Below are 13,912 nucleotides of genomic sequence, written 5' to 3'. Positions count from 1 at the left end.
ACATTTTTAACCTTTCTATTTCAAACCAATGTGCCAATTTGCTCCAAAGATGATGAATCAGTTTTTTTTATTGCACTCTTAACATGAAAATGTAGGTTTTCAAGAGGCCACAAGGCTACCAGTGGTGTAAAAAAAATCTAAAAGTAGAATAACCACATTATGAAAAAAAAACTCCACTAAAAGTCAAAAGTCCAGCATTAAAAATATAACCTAAGCACAGTAGCAAAAGTAAAGGTATCCATACTGGTTAAAAAATGTATACATACAGTCATGTTCATTTTAATGCCTGGTACAACTAAAGGTACATTTGTTTGGACAATATAATGATAACAACAAAAATAGCTGATAAGACATTCATTTAAGAGCTGATATCTAGACATTTCCCATCGTTTTCTTGATAATGTTTTTGGTTATCAAGGAAACCATCTAAAATGGCTAGATATCAGCTCTTAGATTAAACTATTGTGAGCTATTTTGTTATCATTATATTTGTTAATGTTAACCAGTGATTCATTATCAAAACAAATGATTGATTGATTGAAGAGAATAAGAGTAGACTTAGAGCAAGTAATGTCTTTTTATATTGTCTTTTCACTTACTACTATAAACTTCGAATCTACTTACATTGGAACATTTTAACTCAGTCCACTTATAACATTACCAGGCTACAATTGCTTATACATATACTGATATTTACTGATACCAGCACACATTTCTCAGTGCCATAGGCTTTACAATCATAAAACCACTGGCTCAGCTCAATGTATTCACACATTTAATTTTGGTGAAAACAAAACGTGTTGACCCTTAATGAGGAGTGTTTTATTTACTCGTCGTATGCTTCGTGTTTTGACAAAGCAGATGAATACAGCATGCAGAGAGAAAGCCACTGATTTTGCCATTCCTAAATGTATACATTTATATTTTTTATGGTTTTAGTATGCCATATGTAGGCTGTAAATATATGAAAAGCTGCATTTGATCGATTTGTCACAATGACATGCCAATGCATGTCATTGTGACTATTTAACTGGCGGTGATACTGGGGGTCATCATCATATAATTTTTTATATTTATTTTTATATATATATATATTTTTATATATAATAATCATATTTTATATCGTCACCCTTAAAATAATCACCTAAGTCATTTTTTTCAAGTTTTGCAGGAAACACAAAAAAATTCACCAAAAGTGTAACATATGACATTTATTGATCATTTCACTCAAAAAGGATGTAACAAAGGATGGCTATTGGTATAGTAATAACACTGTGTGTAAATCACACTTTATTTTGAAGGTGTCTATATAAGAGTCACACAAGCCTGTCAGAAACATGACATGACAAGTATCATGAGCATTAATGTTACTTCAAAGTGTCATTAATGTTCATGACACATCCCATGTCATGTTTATGACACGCTCATGTAGACACCTTAGAGTAAAGTGTTACAAATATTAGTGTCAACAATAAAACACTGATAAACTAAATTGATAACTAAACAATCTCCCTCTAGCTCTTTTTTGCTGGGTTTTTATCTGATGCCTATGAATGTGGCAAATTGTCAAAGAAGTAATGATCTTAAAGGGGTAAAATCACATGATCTAATCAACTGAGGATGTAGGCGATTTTACCATAGATGGTCGGCGTCATGAGATGATTTAGGCAAAAAAAAACAATTTTGACAAAAAATGACATAGACGATTATTTTAACAGTGTGGCGATATGTATTTTATAGCGTCGTTAAATGCGTCTTCAACGGAACTGGGGCGAGTCTTTTGTCCCACAGAAGAAAGAAAACCGGACCGGAAGAGGGTATTAGTTAACAATAAATGATACAATTAAACCGTGAGGCTCCCATCTGAAATGATACATTGGTAATATGTATATAAAGCCTAATGTTTGGATTGGAATGAAACTGAAATAAATGGGGTTTTTTTTTTCAGACAAAAGAAAGAATAACGGACAGGAGGGGGTGTAACGGACGCTCGAGCTGCTGTGTCGTCACAGCCTGTCCGGTATAAATACAGCTGCGTACGTACTGCTCCACCATTTTGAGATCAGCGCAGTTAGACGTTAACTAGCCTGTCCTACTTCAAACATGTCTGACCAGCTTTGCAAACTTTTTGTCGGCGGTCTCAACGTGGACACCGACGACGATGGCCTGCGCAAGCATTTCGAGCAGCACGGCTCTCTCACCGACTGCGTGGTGGTGGTGAACAAGCAGCTGCAGCGGTCCCGCTGCTTCGGCTTTGTGACCTACTCCACGCCGGAGGAGGCCGACGCTGCAATGGCGGCGAGGCCTCACACCGTCGACGGCAACGCGGTCGAGGTGAAGCGGGCCGTGGCGAGGGAAGACGCCAACAAGCCCGAGGCCCTGGCTAAGGTAAAGAAGATCTTCGTCGGCGGTCTGAAAGACGACATCGAGGAGGAGCACCTGAGCGAGTACTTCTCCCAGTACGGCCAGATCGAGAAGGCCGAAGTCATCTCGGAGAAGGAGACCGGGAAGAAGAGGGGCTTCGGCTTTGTTTACTTCACCGACCACGATGCGGCCGATAAAGCGGTCGTGGTGAAGTTTCACACCGTTAACGGACACAAAGTGGAGGTGAAGAAAGCCCTGACCAAGCAGGAGATGCAGGCGGCCAACAGGAGCGGTATGCCGTCGAGGGGCAGACCTGGCAGAGGCATGAGAGGCAATCAAAATGGCTACGGCGGCAGGGACTACGGCGGAAACTACAACTACGGAAATGGCGGAGGCTACAACTGCGGCGGAGGCTACGGAGGGTATGGCGGCGGACCATATGGGGGTGGTTACGGAGACCAGGGAAGTGGCTATGGCGGTGGAAACGGCTACAACGACTTTGGCAGCGGCTACGGGCAGCAGTCTTCTGGCTACGGCCCCATGAAAGGTCCTCCCTTCGGCGGCCAGAGGAGCGCTGCTCCCTACAACAGAGGAGGTGGCGGCGGTGGCTACCCGAGGGGCGGCTATGGCGGCGGCTACTGAAATGAGTCTGCAGAAATCAACCACCCCCATCCTCTGCCATAAATTACCTCCAGCCAGGATTTGGACGCAAAAATCAAATTCAAAAACGGGGCGTCTGCCGTGAAATCCAACCATGGCAGAGATACGGACACAGAGACCCCCTAATCATCAGACCTCAAAAACCCAAACAGGTAGGAAGGTCACTTCCCGCAAAGCCTGATTATAACGAGCAGCTGTTGTTGCCGTTCAACTAGGACACGTTAAAAAATGAAGAATAAAACATAACAGTGCTCCTTTTTTTTTTATTCTGTATCCACGCACACGCGTGTAGTTGTCGTTTAGAGTTGAATTTTATTTTTTATTTGCGTTCACTCGTTGTTTTTGCAAATTTCGATGTAGGATTGTTTTGCTGATTATCCTAATATTTGCATTTTAAGCAATTAGATTATTTTTGTTTCCTGGAGTAAAACTTAGTGTGATTTTCAATGTATGAGGATGAGAAAGCATGTTTTTTTTTGTGGTTTTGGATTTCATAGCTTGTTATACTGATAACATCCAACTTGTATGGTCATTCAGCAAAAGACGGGAACGTGATACTGCAGGATCCAGTTTCCTTGTTTCCTCCCCCATACTGTACTCAAACTCCTCACGCATAGTACTAGTTTCAGTCTAATTATTGTTCATTTTTCATTCCCTGTAGCAATATCTAATGTATATTGTATACTTTCATGTCATGGAGAACAAAACCTACTGTTAAAACACTTTGGTATGCTTTATGTATGTTCATTTTAAATAAAACGTTATACCACTTAGCTTAGTTATTTTACTTATTATTTAACCAGGCTTCAAGTTCATCCACAGGTTTTATAAGTGACCTCATCTTTAGTTACATGGCATCTTTCCTACAGTTTATTCCTTTAACTCAGGTGGGTGAAATGGTTACAGAATGTAGTCTACCCACAGCCAATGCATGTAGGCTTTGTAGGGTTTGACCTTTTGTTTTATGTGGTTTTTAGACACTGCTAATGACTTATATTTCTCTTTTCACACATTTGAATACATTTATGTAACATGAGGGCTCTGATATTTATCTTTGATTATTCCTACTTCCTATTAGGTGTTCTTACTCGTATTCCAGTATGCTATCCCAGCCATAATAGCCGTAGCAGTTTGTTTGTAGGCTACATCAGGACCCTGTTGATTACCTGGGGTCGATTGTGATAGGAGTCTGAAATATCTCTTTAGGATATCCACATCCAGCAAACTAGGTATGTAAATCAACCTGTCTTCACTCTGTGTTGGTCAACCATGTATGGAATATCTTTGAGATGGTGCACAAGTGTGCCATTATTTAATCTTAACGTAACTGACACTTTAATCATAGCTCAATGCGTCTTATAGCTAATCTTAAAATAAGAACAAAAAGAAGGGGGGTTTACTTAATTGGATCTTTGAATGAACTTTTAAGTGGGTGGAAGGGGACCCAAGTTTTGTTCCACCATTTAAATGAAATATTGGAACGAGTAAATTGGTGTCTCTTCCAGGAAACATTGCTCTGTCCAGTCTCTCACTCTGTTTCTCTCCCATCTCCTCCAGGTTGCTACCTGGGACCACATCACCCCTGAAAAAAAGGACGGGGTGTGTGTCTCCACACGGACGGGGGACCGGAGAGTTGTTGTGCCTTCTCCCCCTCAGGTGAATTCAGTTTTCAAAAGGATTCCAAAGTGTGGTCTAAATGCCTTTTTTTTTTTAAAAAGGCATTATAAAGGGCTTTTATTCTGAAAGGTTTTATTTAAGATTTGATGGGTTATAAAGTTTTGGAACACAGTGCCCCAGTGTAATCACAAATGTTCTTTCCCAATGACCAGCACTGCTTATTAATGATGGACCTGCAATGTGATATTCATGAGTTATAATTGTTGTTTTTTTAAGAGCCTAGAACTTTTTGGATTATCATTAAAAGTACAATTTTATGTTAAAGGTGTTTCGTTTTCTTTCTCTAATCCTCTCTTGATTTCTCAGATTAATTTAAGACTAAAGTGCTGATGGTGACCTGGGAGAGATGATGTGCACTTTGGGCACTGTGGTTTTCAAAATAAAATGTTTGAATATATAAGTCTACAGTGTTTTTATACTCTATAAAGGTCTGTGAGATTGGTCACAATATGGGTGACTTTTCCAGTTTGGGAGAAAACCTTAAACTAATAGATGGAAGGAAATACATATTTGGGTGTACAATTTTAATATTTACAGGTATTCGCTTTCCTCCTCCCATGATATGTGTTCATAAGATGTGGATGGCTTCAGTCATTTTGCACATGGTTTTAAAAATGCAATAAAATAGACCCCGGAGGCTTAAATGCTTGTGTTGGTGAACATTTGTCTACAGACTTGAGGCAGGGAAGTCGCATGCCTGCACAGCCACGTGTCTTTCACTAAACTTGAACAGGAAGTAGAGGATCTGATGTAGAAGATGCTGCACTCAAACCTTACAAGATGTCTGTAAGTTGCAATGTTACTTTAAAACATTGAGGGATCGAAACAGTTTTCACAATACTGTATTCAACTTGATATTTCTGAAGTTTCATTGACAGACAGGGTCAATGCAGTAAGGATTCAAATCAAGGATTGAAATCATAACATTTGCACTTAACTTAATCAAAAGTAAAAAAAAAAATGGTCAGACTATTGTAATGATATACCTTCAGGTGGGTTATTGTCTTCAAAACTGATTGATGGGTATTTTTTGTATAAGTATTTGAAACTTTGATACCTGTCAGCCTTCTGAAAACATGTTCGTGATCTACACAGTTAAGTGCTTAATATCAATTTACCTGAAAGTTTAATACATTTGAAATAATGAAATGAGGTATAACATTAATGGCAAATTATGTCAATCCTTGCCCACCTGAAAATGTAACAGATTCCCAATAAGTATGGCTTTATCACTAAATATAACATCGGTTATGACATTTTGATTTTTATGTATTAAACCAGGTTTAGTGCAAATGTATTTTTCTAATTTCATTTGCAGAATATTACTTGTAACTAGCTTGAACTATGTTGCAATTTAGTGTGTAAAGGGCAGTTGGCAAACAAGGTTAAAAGGTAACAAATCAATATACAGTTAAATTTGCAGAATATTGCTTTTTCCATAGTTAATTGGATGAAAAAGGGAGGTAATAGTTGACAATAGAAATAATAGTCTTTGGGGAAAAAAGGGCTTAATGACCCATTGCTACAATCAGAGTTCTCGCTCCTTATAAAATGAATAGTATTTTTCTTCATGCTTCAAATAGGGTTCATAATATTAAATGAAACGAGAAATCAAATTTAAAAAATATAAAATTAAATTAAAGCTGCTTCACCCAAATAACCTGAACATAATCTGCAAAAGTCGCTCCACAGTCTCTACAGCAAATAACTGTAAAGCACTTACTTTTTCACTTATGATTAGGTATAACAAAAATCATCTATATTCTTCCAGAGAAAATTTCTTGGGGAGGGAAATTGTGGAAGTGGATTCATTTTTATTTTATCAAATTGGAAGCCGCATATTTTCTAAAATGACAATATTAGCAAAGTTCAAAAGACTCTACTGTGAGGTTTTGTCAGGTTTATATTTTTTAGGTCTTAAAGTCTGCTAGACAAATGTTCATGTATACCTTTAAGACAATGTATTATGTGTGTATTAAGGTCTAAGCGTTTTTATTTTGTCTAAAGGATGCTGTTAAATTGAGCATCTTGATGAACAAACATTACATCGAACAGAATGACCATGTTTTAGCAGTGGTGCCTTTATTGTAAAAACACAAACAATGCAATTAGATACATTAAAAACAGCTATTGATGCTGTTAATGTACACTATTTCTTAGCCTTAACCTGATTAAATAAGTGAAATCTTAATAGTTTCATTACAGAAGTCATTCCCCAGTTTATTGACTTGGATGAAAGGCCATTTGTCTAAAGAAGTCCTGTCCGATGTACTGTCATGGTTCAGGAGACTTGGTGTGACGCATAACTTGCTGTGTTATGTGTGACAACAATACTGTGTTTAAATGATACTTGACATGGCGATAGAAATGTAAACTTTACTTTTGTTCTCTTACCTTTTTATAGGGTTATGGTGCTTGACGATTACTGATCACCCCGTAGGAAAAGAAAACATCTGTTATGCTGGTCATTGCCTTTTATGAATCTACAATAAATTATATATTTTTATACACCAAGAGACTTGTTATCTTACTTATTTACACTGAGGCGAGTTTGGTTTGCATGTCTCCCCTCATGATTCCTGTCATGAAGGGATGAAAATAAGATTGTGAACTGGTGGTCGAACTGATTATTTTCATTCTGTCAGAGGTTTTCAGAGGCGGTAAGGCTTGGAAACTGGTGGATGTATTCACGTTTCTTTCAACCAGTTTTTTACTCTGAGGTCTTTTGAGTACTGTCACATGCCCAAAAACTTGCCCAATCCAATTTTGGTGCTGGTATGAGAGCTTTGGCTGGCCTGTGGTAACGCTTTGAGTGAAGCCAAAGGATTTCTAAAGATTTCCTTGTGATGGGTGTTACATGGCTTAAATTGCACCTCAGTTGCACAAGAATAGAGCCCTGTGGAGTTTTTTTGTATAAAAGTAATTTTCACATTTACTGTTAGTCACTAAAAGGCAGTGTGTGTGCTCTTGAGGTTGAACTAAAGTGTTTAAATACATTTCAAACCGATTCTTAAAAGTATATTACATCCTGGACTGTTTATATCCATGTTTACCAGCGTGTCTTTGTTTGTGGCTCACCTAAAGGTCAGTGGAATAGTGTGAAAGCATTGGCAGAAGTGGGCATCACATGCATGGGCACAGGATAAGCAAAACTGCTCCACAGCCAACCAACTCCACAGGGTACCTTTTTAGTTTGTAGTTTAGAAAACTGGGTGTCGGACAAATCAAAGATCAGGAGCCGATTGTAGTGCTAAATTTAAAATAACTGACAAGAACAAAACATGATGACCTGGTTTAAAAGTTGGATGGTTTCCCAAAACTGATACTGCAGCTTTGCTTGTGGCAATCTGTTTTTAAACAAACTGCAGAAACCGCTAGTGGCAGCTATTACAGATGATAGTTGCTCAAAATGGGCATGTGGCTACAGGCATTAATGTTCTGTAGATTCTTTGTTGGAGAAGCACTGTGAATAGTCTTTACCGTGCAACCTGGGGAAAGGGAGGGGGTGGTTGAGAAACAAGTTTCACTTACTGAAAAGACTTCAGCGAACCAAAGCCATGTACCTAAACTTTTAAATGATCCCATTGAATCATCAAAAACTTCTAATATATTGGTGCTTCTTTTATAAGATTTTTATTATGGGTTATAGAGCAGTGTGCCCAGTTCTCCTTGTATGAAATCAATAATTAACAAGTGTACGTTATGGTAAAGTTGAAGCCGGTGAACCTTTTTTATTTGTCCTGGAAGAAAGGTACAACCTCATGGGCTCTTCCGGATGTTTCCTCCATTTTTTTTCCCCCATGAAAGGGAGTTTTGACCTATCAAAATCGAAGGATAGAGTTGTGTTGTGAAGCTTGTTGAGGCAAATTTGTGTTAAGTTTGATGTCTCTAAGTTAATTTAACTGTAGTTTAAACATTAAAATAATTTGATTTCACAACCTTAAAGCGTAGATCTGAGACATAAAGCCCTGCTCACGAAACTCACAATGCAGACAGGATTTAAAGAGACAGCAGTTATGTTCAAAGCCATACAGCAGCAGCACATATGTTAAACATACCATACCGAGTACCATGAGCAATTTAAATTTTGTACATAAAATAGCAAGAATCATCCAAATCAGCACTGGTCATCAAAGAAACCCAAAATGTTAATTTGAATTATTGTTGGCAGTGTTTGTTGTGTCTGTATATTTTACTATGGGTTCAACACCAGTGTGACCACTTATCTGGATCCAATACAAGTTATTACAATAACAGATATATAGATTACTTTGTATGTATTTATATATGAGATTTTACCCTTATGGTATGGGTAAAAAAATGTATTTGTTATTCAAGATTATTGGTATTTCAGTAAAACAAGAAGAAAGATTAAGTCACATTGTAGACCATATATATTCGATATTATTTTGAGATAACCCTAAAATGAAAAAATATAAATTAATAATAGTTAGTTTAAATTCTGATATTTTTGTGATCTAGTAGTAAAATGACCTATTCTGGTGTATTTAAGGAACGTGAGAGCTTAACCACGAGGAAATCGCGATGGCTGTTATTTTCAGAAGGCATTATTTTTGCTGTGGTTTGTGGATGAACACTGCCACTTATTTATTTTCAAAGAACGAAGGAATAGGGGAAATAATCGGAATGTGGCTTTATTAATGTGTTTTACTGTCTTACAACAAAACGGAACGACCACAAAGGTTGAAATCCACACTTTCTTTCTCCTCAGTAATTGAACTTACGATTTTCCGACAGCACATGAATGCAGCAACAACGTGACTACCCTGCGAGCCAATGAGAGCGGTGATTTATTCAAGATGGCCAATCAGCGGCCGCTACGTCTTACGAAGACCGGTGAGTCAAACGGCCCGCCCTGACGTTGCTCATTGAAGAAGAAGAAGAAGAGGGACGGTTTCGGCATACCATCCTCAGAAAGAAATTCAATCATGACGGCGAACGGTAGCAAGCTGTTTGTCGGCGGCCTGAACGTGGAGACCACGTCCGATGGCGTCCGCGCCTACTTCGAGCAGTTCGGCGTACTCACCGACTGCGTTGTGGTCATGAACCAGCACCTCGGCCGGTCCCGCTGTTTCGGCTTTATCACCTACTCCTCAACGGAGGAGGCCGACGCAGCAATGGCGGCTAAGCCACATGTCGTCGATGGCAACAACGTGGAGCTGAAGAGAGCCATCGCACGGGAGGACGCCAACAACCCGGACATCATCGCAAACGTGAAGAAGATTTTCGTCGGCGGCGTGAAAGACCACATCGAGGCGGAGAACCTCTCCGAGTACTTCTCCCAGTACGGCGTGGTGGAGAAGGCCGAGATCATCTCCGACAAGCAGACCGGCAGGAAGCGAGGCTTCGGCTTTGTCTTCTTCGAGGACACCGACTCCGCCACCAAAGCGGTACTCACCAAGTACCACACCATCAACGGGAACAAGGTGGAGGTGAAGAAGGCCCTGAGCAAGCAGGAGATCTCCGTCGGCGGCCGCGGGAGAGGACGAGGAAGGGGGATGCAGAACTATGGCGGCGGAAGAGGAGGCGGCGGCTACGGGGGAGGCTACGGCGGCGGCAGCAGTACTTACGGGGGTGGATACGGCTATGGCGGGGGTTACAACAACGGTGGCGGCGGCGGTGGCGGAGGATACGGGGGGTATGGGGGGTACGACGAGGGAGGCTACGAGGGCCAGATGGGGTCCGGGTACAGCAATGGTGGTGACTTTGGTGATGGCTACGGACATCAGCAATCCAGCTATGGTGCAGTGAAGGGCAACTACTCCTACAGGAGCGGGGGTCCCTACAACAGAGGAGGTGGAGGCGGTGGCTACGGCAGGGGGGGCGGCGGCGGCGGATTCGGTGGTGGCGGCTATTAAGGGCTTTTTGTGTTCATGGGCAAATTCTGATTACAGCGAACTTGAATTTACACACACATGCACATACACACAACACACACACAGGGTGAGGGGTCTTTGTTGAGCTCAGTTGAGGGAGCAGTGCCCATCACCCACACGGAATGAATGAGACTGTCCTCCGGATCCTGGCTCCCACCCCCTCCTACCCGGACCCCATCTGTCCCCCTTATTCCACACATTATGGACTTTACTACTAAGAATTGTGAATTATTGAATTGTACTTTTGTTATGTTGGGAAAGACTTGCTTTGAACCATTTGTAAAGCCGTTTATCAATGTCAGTCACTGCTTTTCAACTCCGAATCGAGTTTGTTTTGTCTTGCAATCCAGCCAGATGTGTCTGTTATTTTTGCATCATGAACTCAGGGTTTTAAGTCATGTTGGTGGCAGTGTCGGGCAGCATGGGACTCGATTGCTTGAGTTTCTTGATCTAAAACACTTTCGTGACAAAGTATTTTTCTGGAGAAATGTCACGGACTGTTTTATGTGTAAATTAATTTTCTCTTTTTTTACCCGTCCCATTACAGGCTTTGTTAGATTAAAAACTGTTTTCAAAAATCCATGTGTTCAGTTCACCCCTATGTTTGGTTCTGCTTTTATTAAAGTTTTTAATGTTTTGAAAATCTATCTAATCTCGTAGTCTTAATTTAAAATCATGCAGGTTACAAATCAGCAGCATTTAGATGCGATAGTTGGAGTTGAATATATTAAGATTACTACTTTTTACCTAATGAATTGAGTTCAAAAACCGACCACCAGGAGGGAGTATTGCCCGTAAATTGCGTGCAATGCATTTTCAGCTCAACGGCCATTTTATACCGTTTACTTCATACAACAAGCTGATTGTGTGAAACACCAAAAAACACACCTTTTTAGCTGACTTGATCCTCTGATTGCACATCCTTGGAGAATAAAGTGTGAAAAATATTAATACATTGAGAAAATAGGCAATAACTCCACTTTTGAAGATTTAAATCCACTGAAATGCATTATTGTCCACATGGATGCACATGGTGTGGACAGCAGTGATTGTGTTGTGGCTTTATTGATTATTTTATTTATATCTTGCATATTGTGCAGATGCACTTTTGTAGCCTGTTTTAAGGAAAGTGAAAAATCCCATAAAGTGTTTAGATTAGATTATAAACCCATACACATGCAGTCAATTGGTCATTTCAGTAAAACTTCATTTGATTAGGTCCTACTGGGCTTAACATGCATGTCTTAGCAAATCCCTTATGTATGCATATAGCTGCAGTCTGAATGGCATAAGGTATTGTAGATGGGATGTATGTTGAGTTCCCATAGAAGACTGATTTTATGGAAACAGTTGGCATGCTGGCAGGAGAAAAAAAGTGTGAGCTCTCACTCTGGCCCTGTTTCTCTGAATAAAAACAGCTATTCTCTAGAGCAAGGCTTTCTGTTGGAAATGTAGGTATATATCACTACATTCTGATACATTGTGGATGTTTATGGCTTAATTTTCTTTAATCTGACCAAAGACTTGCACTTTAGTGTATCATCACTTCTTAGACTTTTCTGTCTAATTTACACAAGGAAAACAGGTTAATATGAATAGCATTCCAAAAAAGTGTGGTAAACAACACATATTGGCAATTATGGTAATGCACAATATGAGGAACAAAAAGGCAATACAAAAATGACACGGATAAAAGTATTAAATAAGTTGGCTAAAATTGAACACAAATGATAACATATTGGAAAGAACTGAGTTGTTTCAGATCACAAGTTTAGTCTGTTTCTGATTTGTGGTGCACGAAAGCTGGATGCTGCTTCTCCGTGTCCAGTAAGTTTTGCTCATTAAGTATTGCGGTCCTCAGTGGCTCCTAAGAAGCAAATCAGAGAAGTTTTAAAAACAATTCTTTAACACACAGGAAACCAGTGTAAAGATCTATTAACTGGGCTGATGTGATGCACCTTCCCTGTCTTTCCAGCTGAGAATAAAGGAAGAAAATGTCCACAACAAACCAATAACTACATAATGCATGTGCATCTTTCATTTTTCATTGCAGCATCAAACTCTGTTGACGTAACTTGAGACTAGTTTACGGATGCTGCTTCAGGATGTTGGCTGGATTCACTTGTTAGGAGGCAAGTTCAAAAAATTGCTGTTGTGGCCTAACTGATCCCAGTCTACAACACAAAGTGTATGGGGGTTTTTTTTGCCTCCAAATTTTCATGAAAACCAAACCAACCAGTACAATCAGTCAGAAAATACTCATACATCGTTTTTAGAATAATTCAAGCCATTGCTGATACATGAGCTTGTAATGTTCATTCTGCTTTAATTTATATTGTAGTTTGTGGTGCTAATCTTAGAACAAATTAGCAATTAATCAAATTACTAAATCCAATTGACATTCAGTGAACTTTATTTTTTTAGGCCCCTCGGAGTCTGAGGCTCACATAGCCCGGTTCATTTTTCAGCCTTGAATACACATTGACTGCAGTTCCCTTTTGTAATGACTATCTACCAGTGTTTTCATCTGAGTCTTTGCAAAAGTGTAAAGTGGTGAAATCATGTTGATTTTGAGAGAAAAAAATGTGGCGTTGCATTCTTAATATCGCCCACAATAAAGAGTTTTGACAACAGTATTGTGCATCCTATTTGAATTGTTTTTACAAAATAAACACACACATTGCACCCTCAGTCTTTGGATACACTAAAAGTGCAACATCTTAGCTTTAGTCTTGTTCCATAAAGTATATACTACAATTACACAACACTACACAATAAATATACTAAACTACTACTACTAAATTATTATATACACATGATTAAATACTATAAAGGCCACATTAGACAAGTGTGCTTGTTATTGTTATTATTGTTTTTAAATGGTGTAGAGAGGGAATAAAGTATAAAATGTGCAAATTGTGTCTTGTGCAATGTTATTGAAGAAAGAGAGAGCTCATTTTCCATGGTCACTGGGACAAAAGAAAAGTAAAATACACAAGAAATTTAAAAAATAGGGAAATTATTAAAAGTAGTTAAGTAGTGGAAGAAGTAGTGGGATCCCTTACTAAAGTAAAAGTACTTATACCACACTGAAATTCAAGACATACTTAAATAAAAGTACAAAAGTACTTATTAGGCATATTTCTTTATTTTCAATCTTGACTTGAAAAGTAACTAGTAAGTAAAGCTTGAAGCTAAATGTAATGGAGTAAAAAGTACAATATGTGCCTTAAAATGTAATGGAGTAGAAGTAAAAAGTCACATATGTGGAAATACTCAAGTACAGTACCTCAAAATTGTAAATGTACTAATGT

At 39.0% G+C, this 13,912-nt stretch overlaps 2 protein-coding genes across 2 annotated transcripts; both read left to right on the top strand.

Moving 5' to 3' along the window:
* Positions 1–2,036: 2,036 nt before the first annotated feature.
* LOC131982108 (heterogeneous nuclear ribonucleoprotein A0-like) lies at positions 2,037–4,965 on the top strand. Its single transcript, XM_059346676.1, has 2 exons — positions 2,037–3,176; positions 4,582–4,965. Exon 1 carries the CDS (start codon positions 2,104–2,106, stop codon positions 3,004–3,006), a length of 903 nt encoding a protein of 300 aa, XP_059202659.1. The 5' UTR covers positions 2,037–2,103; the 3' UTR covers positions 3,007–3,176; positions 4,582–4,965.
* A 3,290-nt stretch (positions 4,966–8,255) lies between these two features.
* Positions 8,256–11,245, top strand: LOC131982107 (heterogeneous nuclear ribonucleoprotein A0-like). The gene has a single exon (XM_059346675.1). It carries the CDS (start codon positions 9,651–9,653, stop codon positions 10,578–10,580), a length of 930 nt encoding a protein of 309 aa, XP_059202658.1. The 5' UTR covers positions 8,256–9,650; the 3' UTR covers positions 10,581–11,245.
* The last annotated feature ends 2,667 nt before the right edge of the window (positions 11,246–13,912 follow it).

This window comes from Centropristis striata, chromosome 12 (genome assembly GCF_030273125.1).
Source record: "Centropristis striata isolate RG_2023a ecotype Rhode Island chromosome 12, C.striata_1.0, whole genome shotgun sequence".
Lineage (NCBI taxonomy): Eukaryota > Metazoa > Chordata > Actinopteri > Perciformes > Serranidae > Centropristis > Centropristis striata.
The sequence above is the reverse complement of the archived record's forward strand: the minus strand, read 5'-3'. Positions and strand labels throughout refer to the sequence as shown.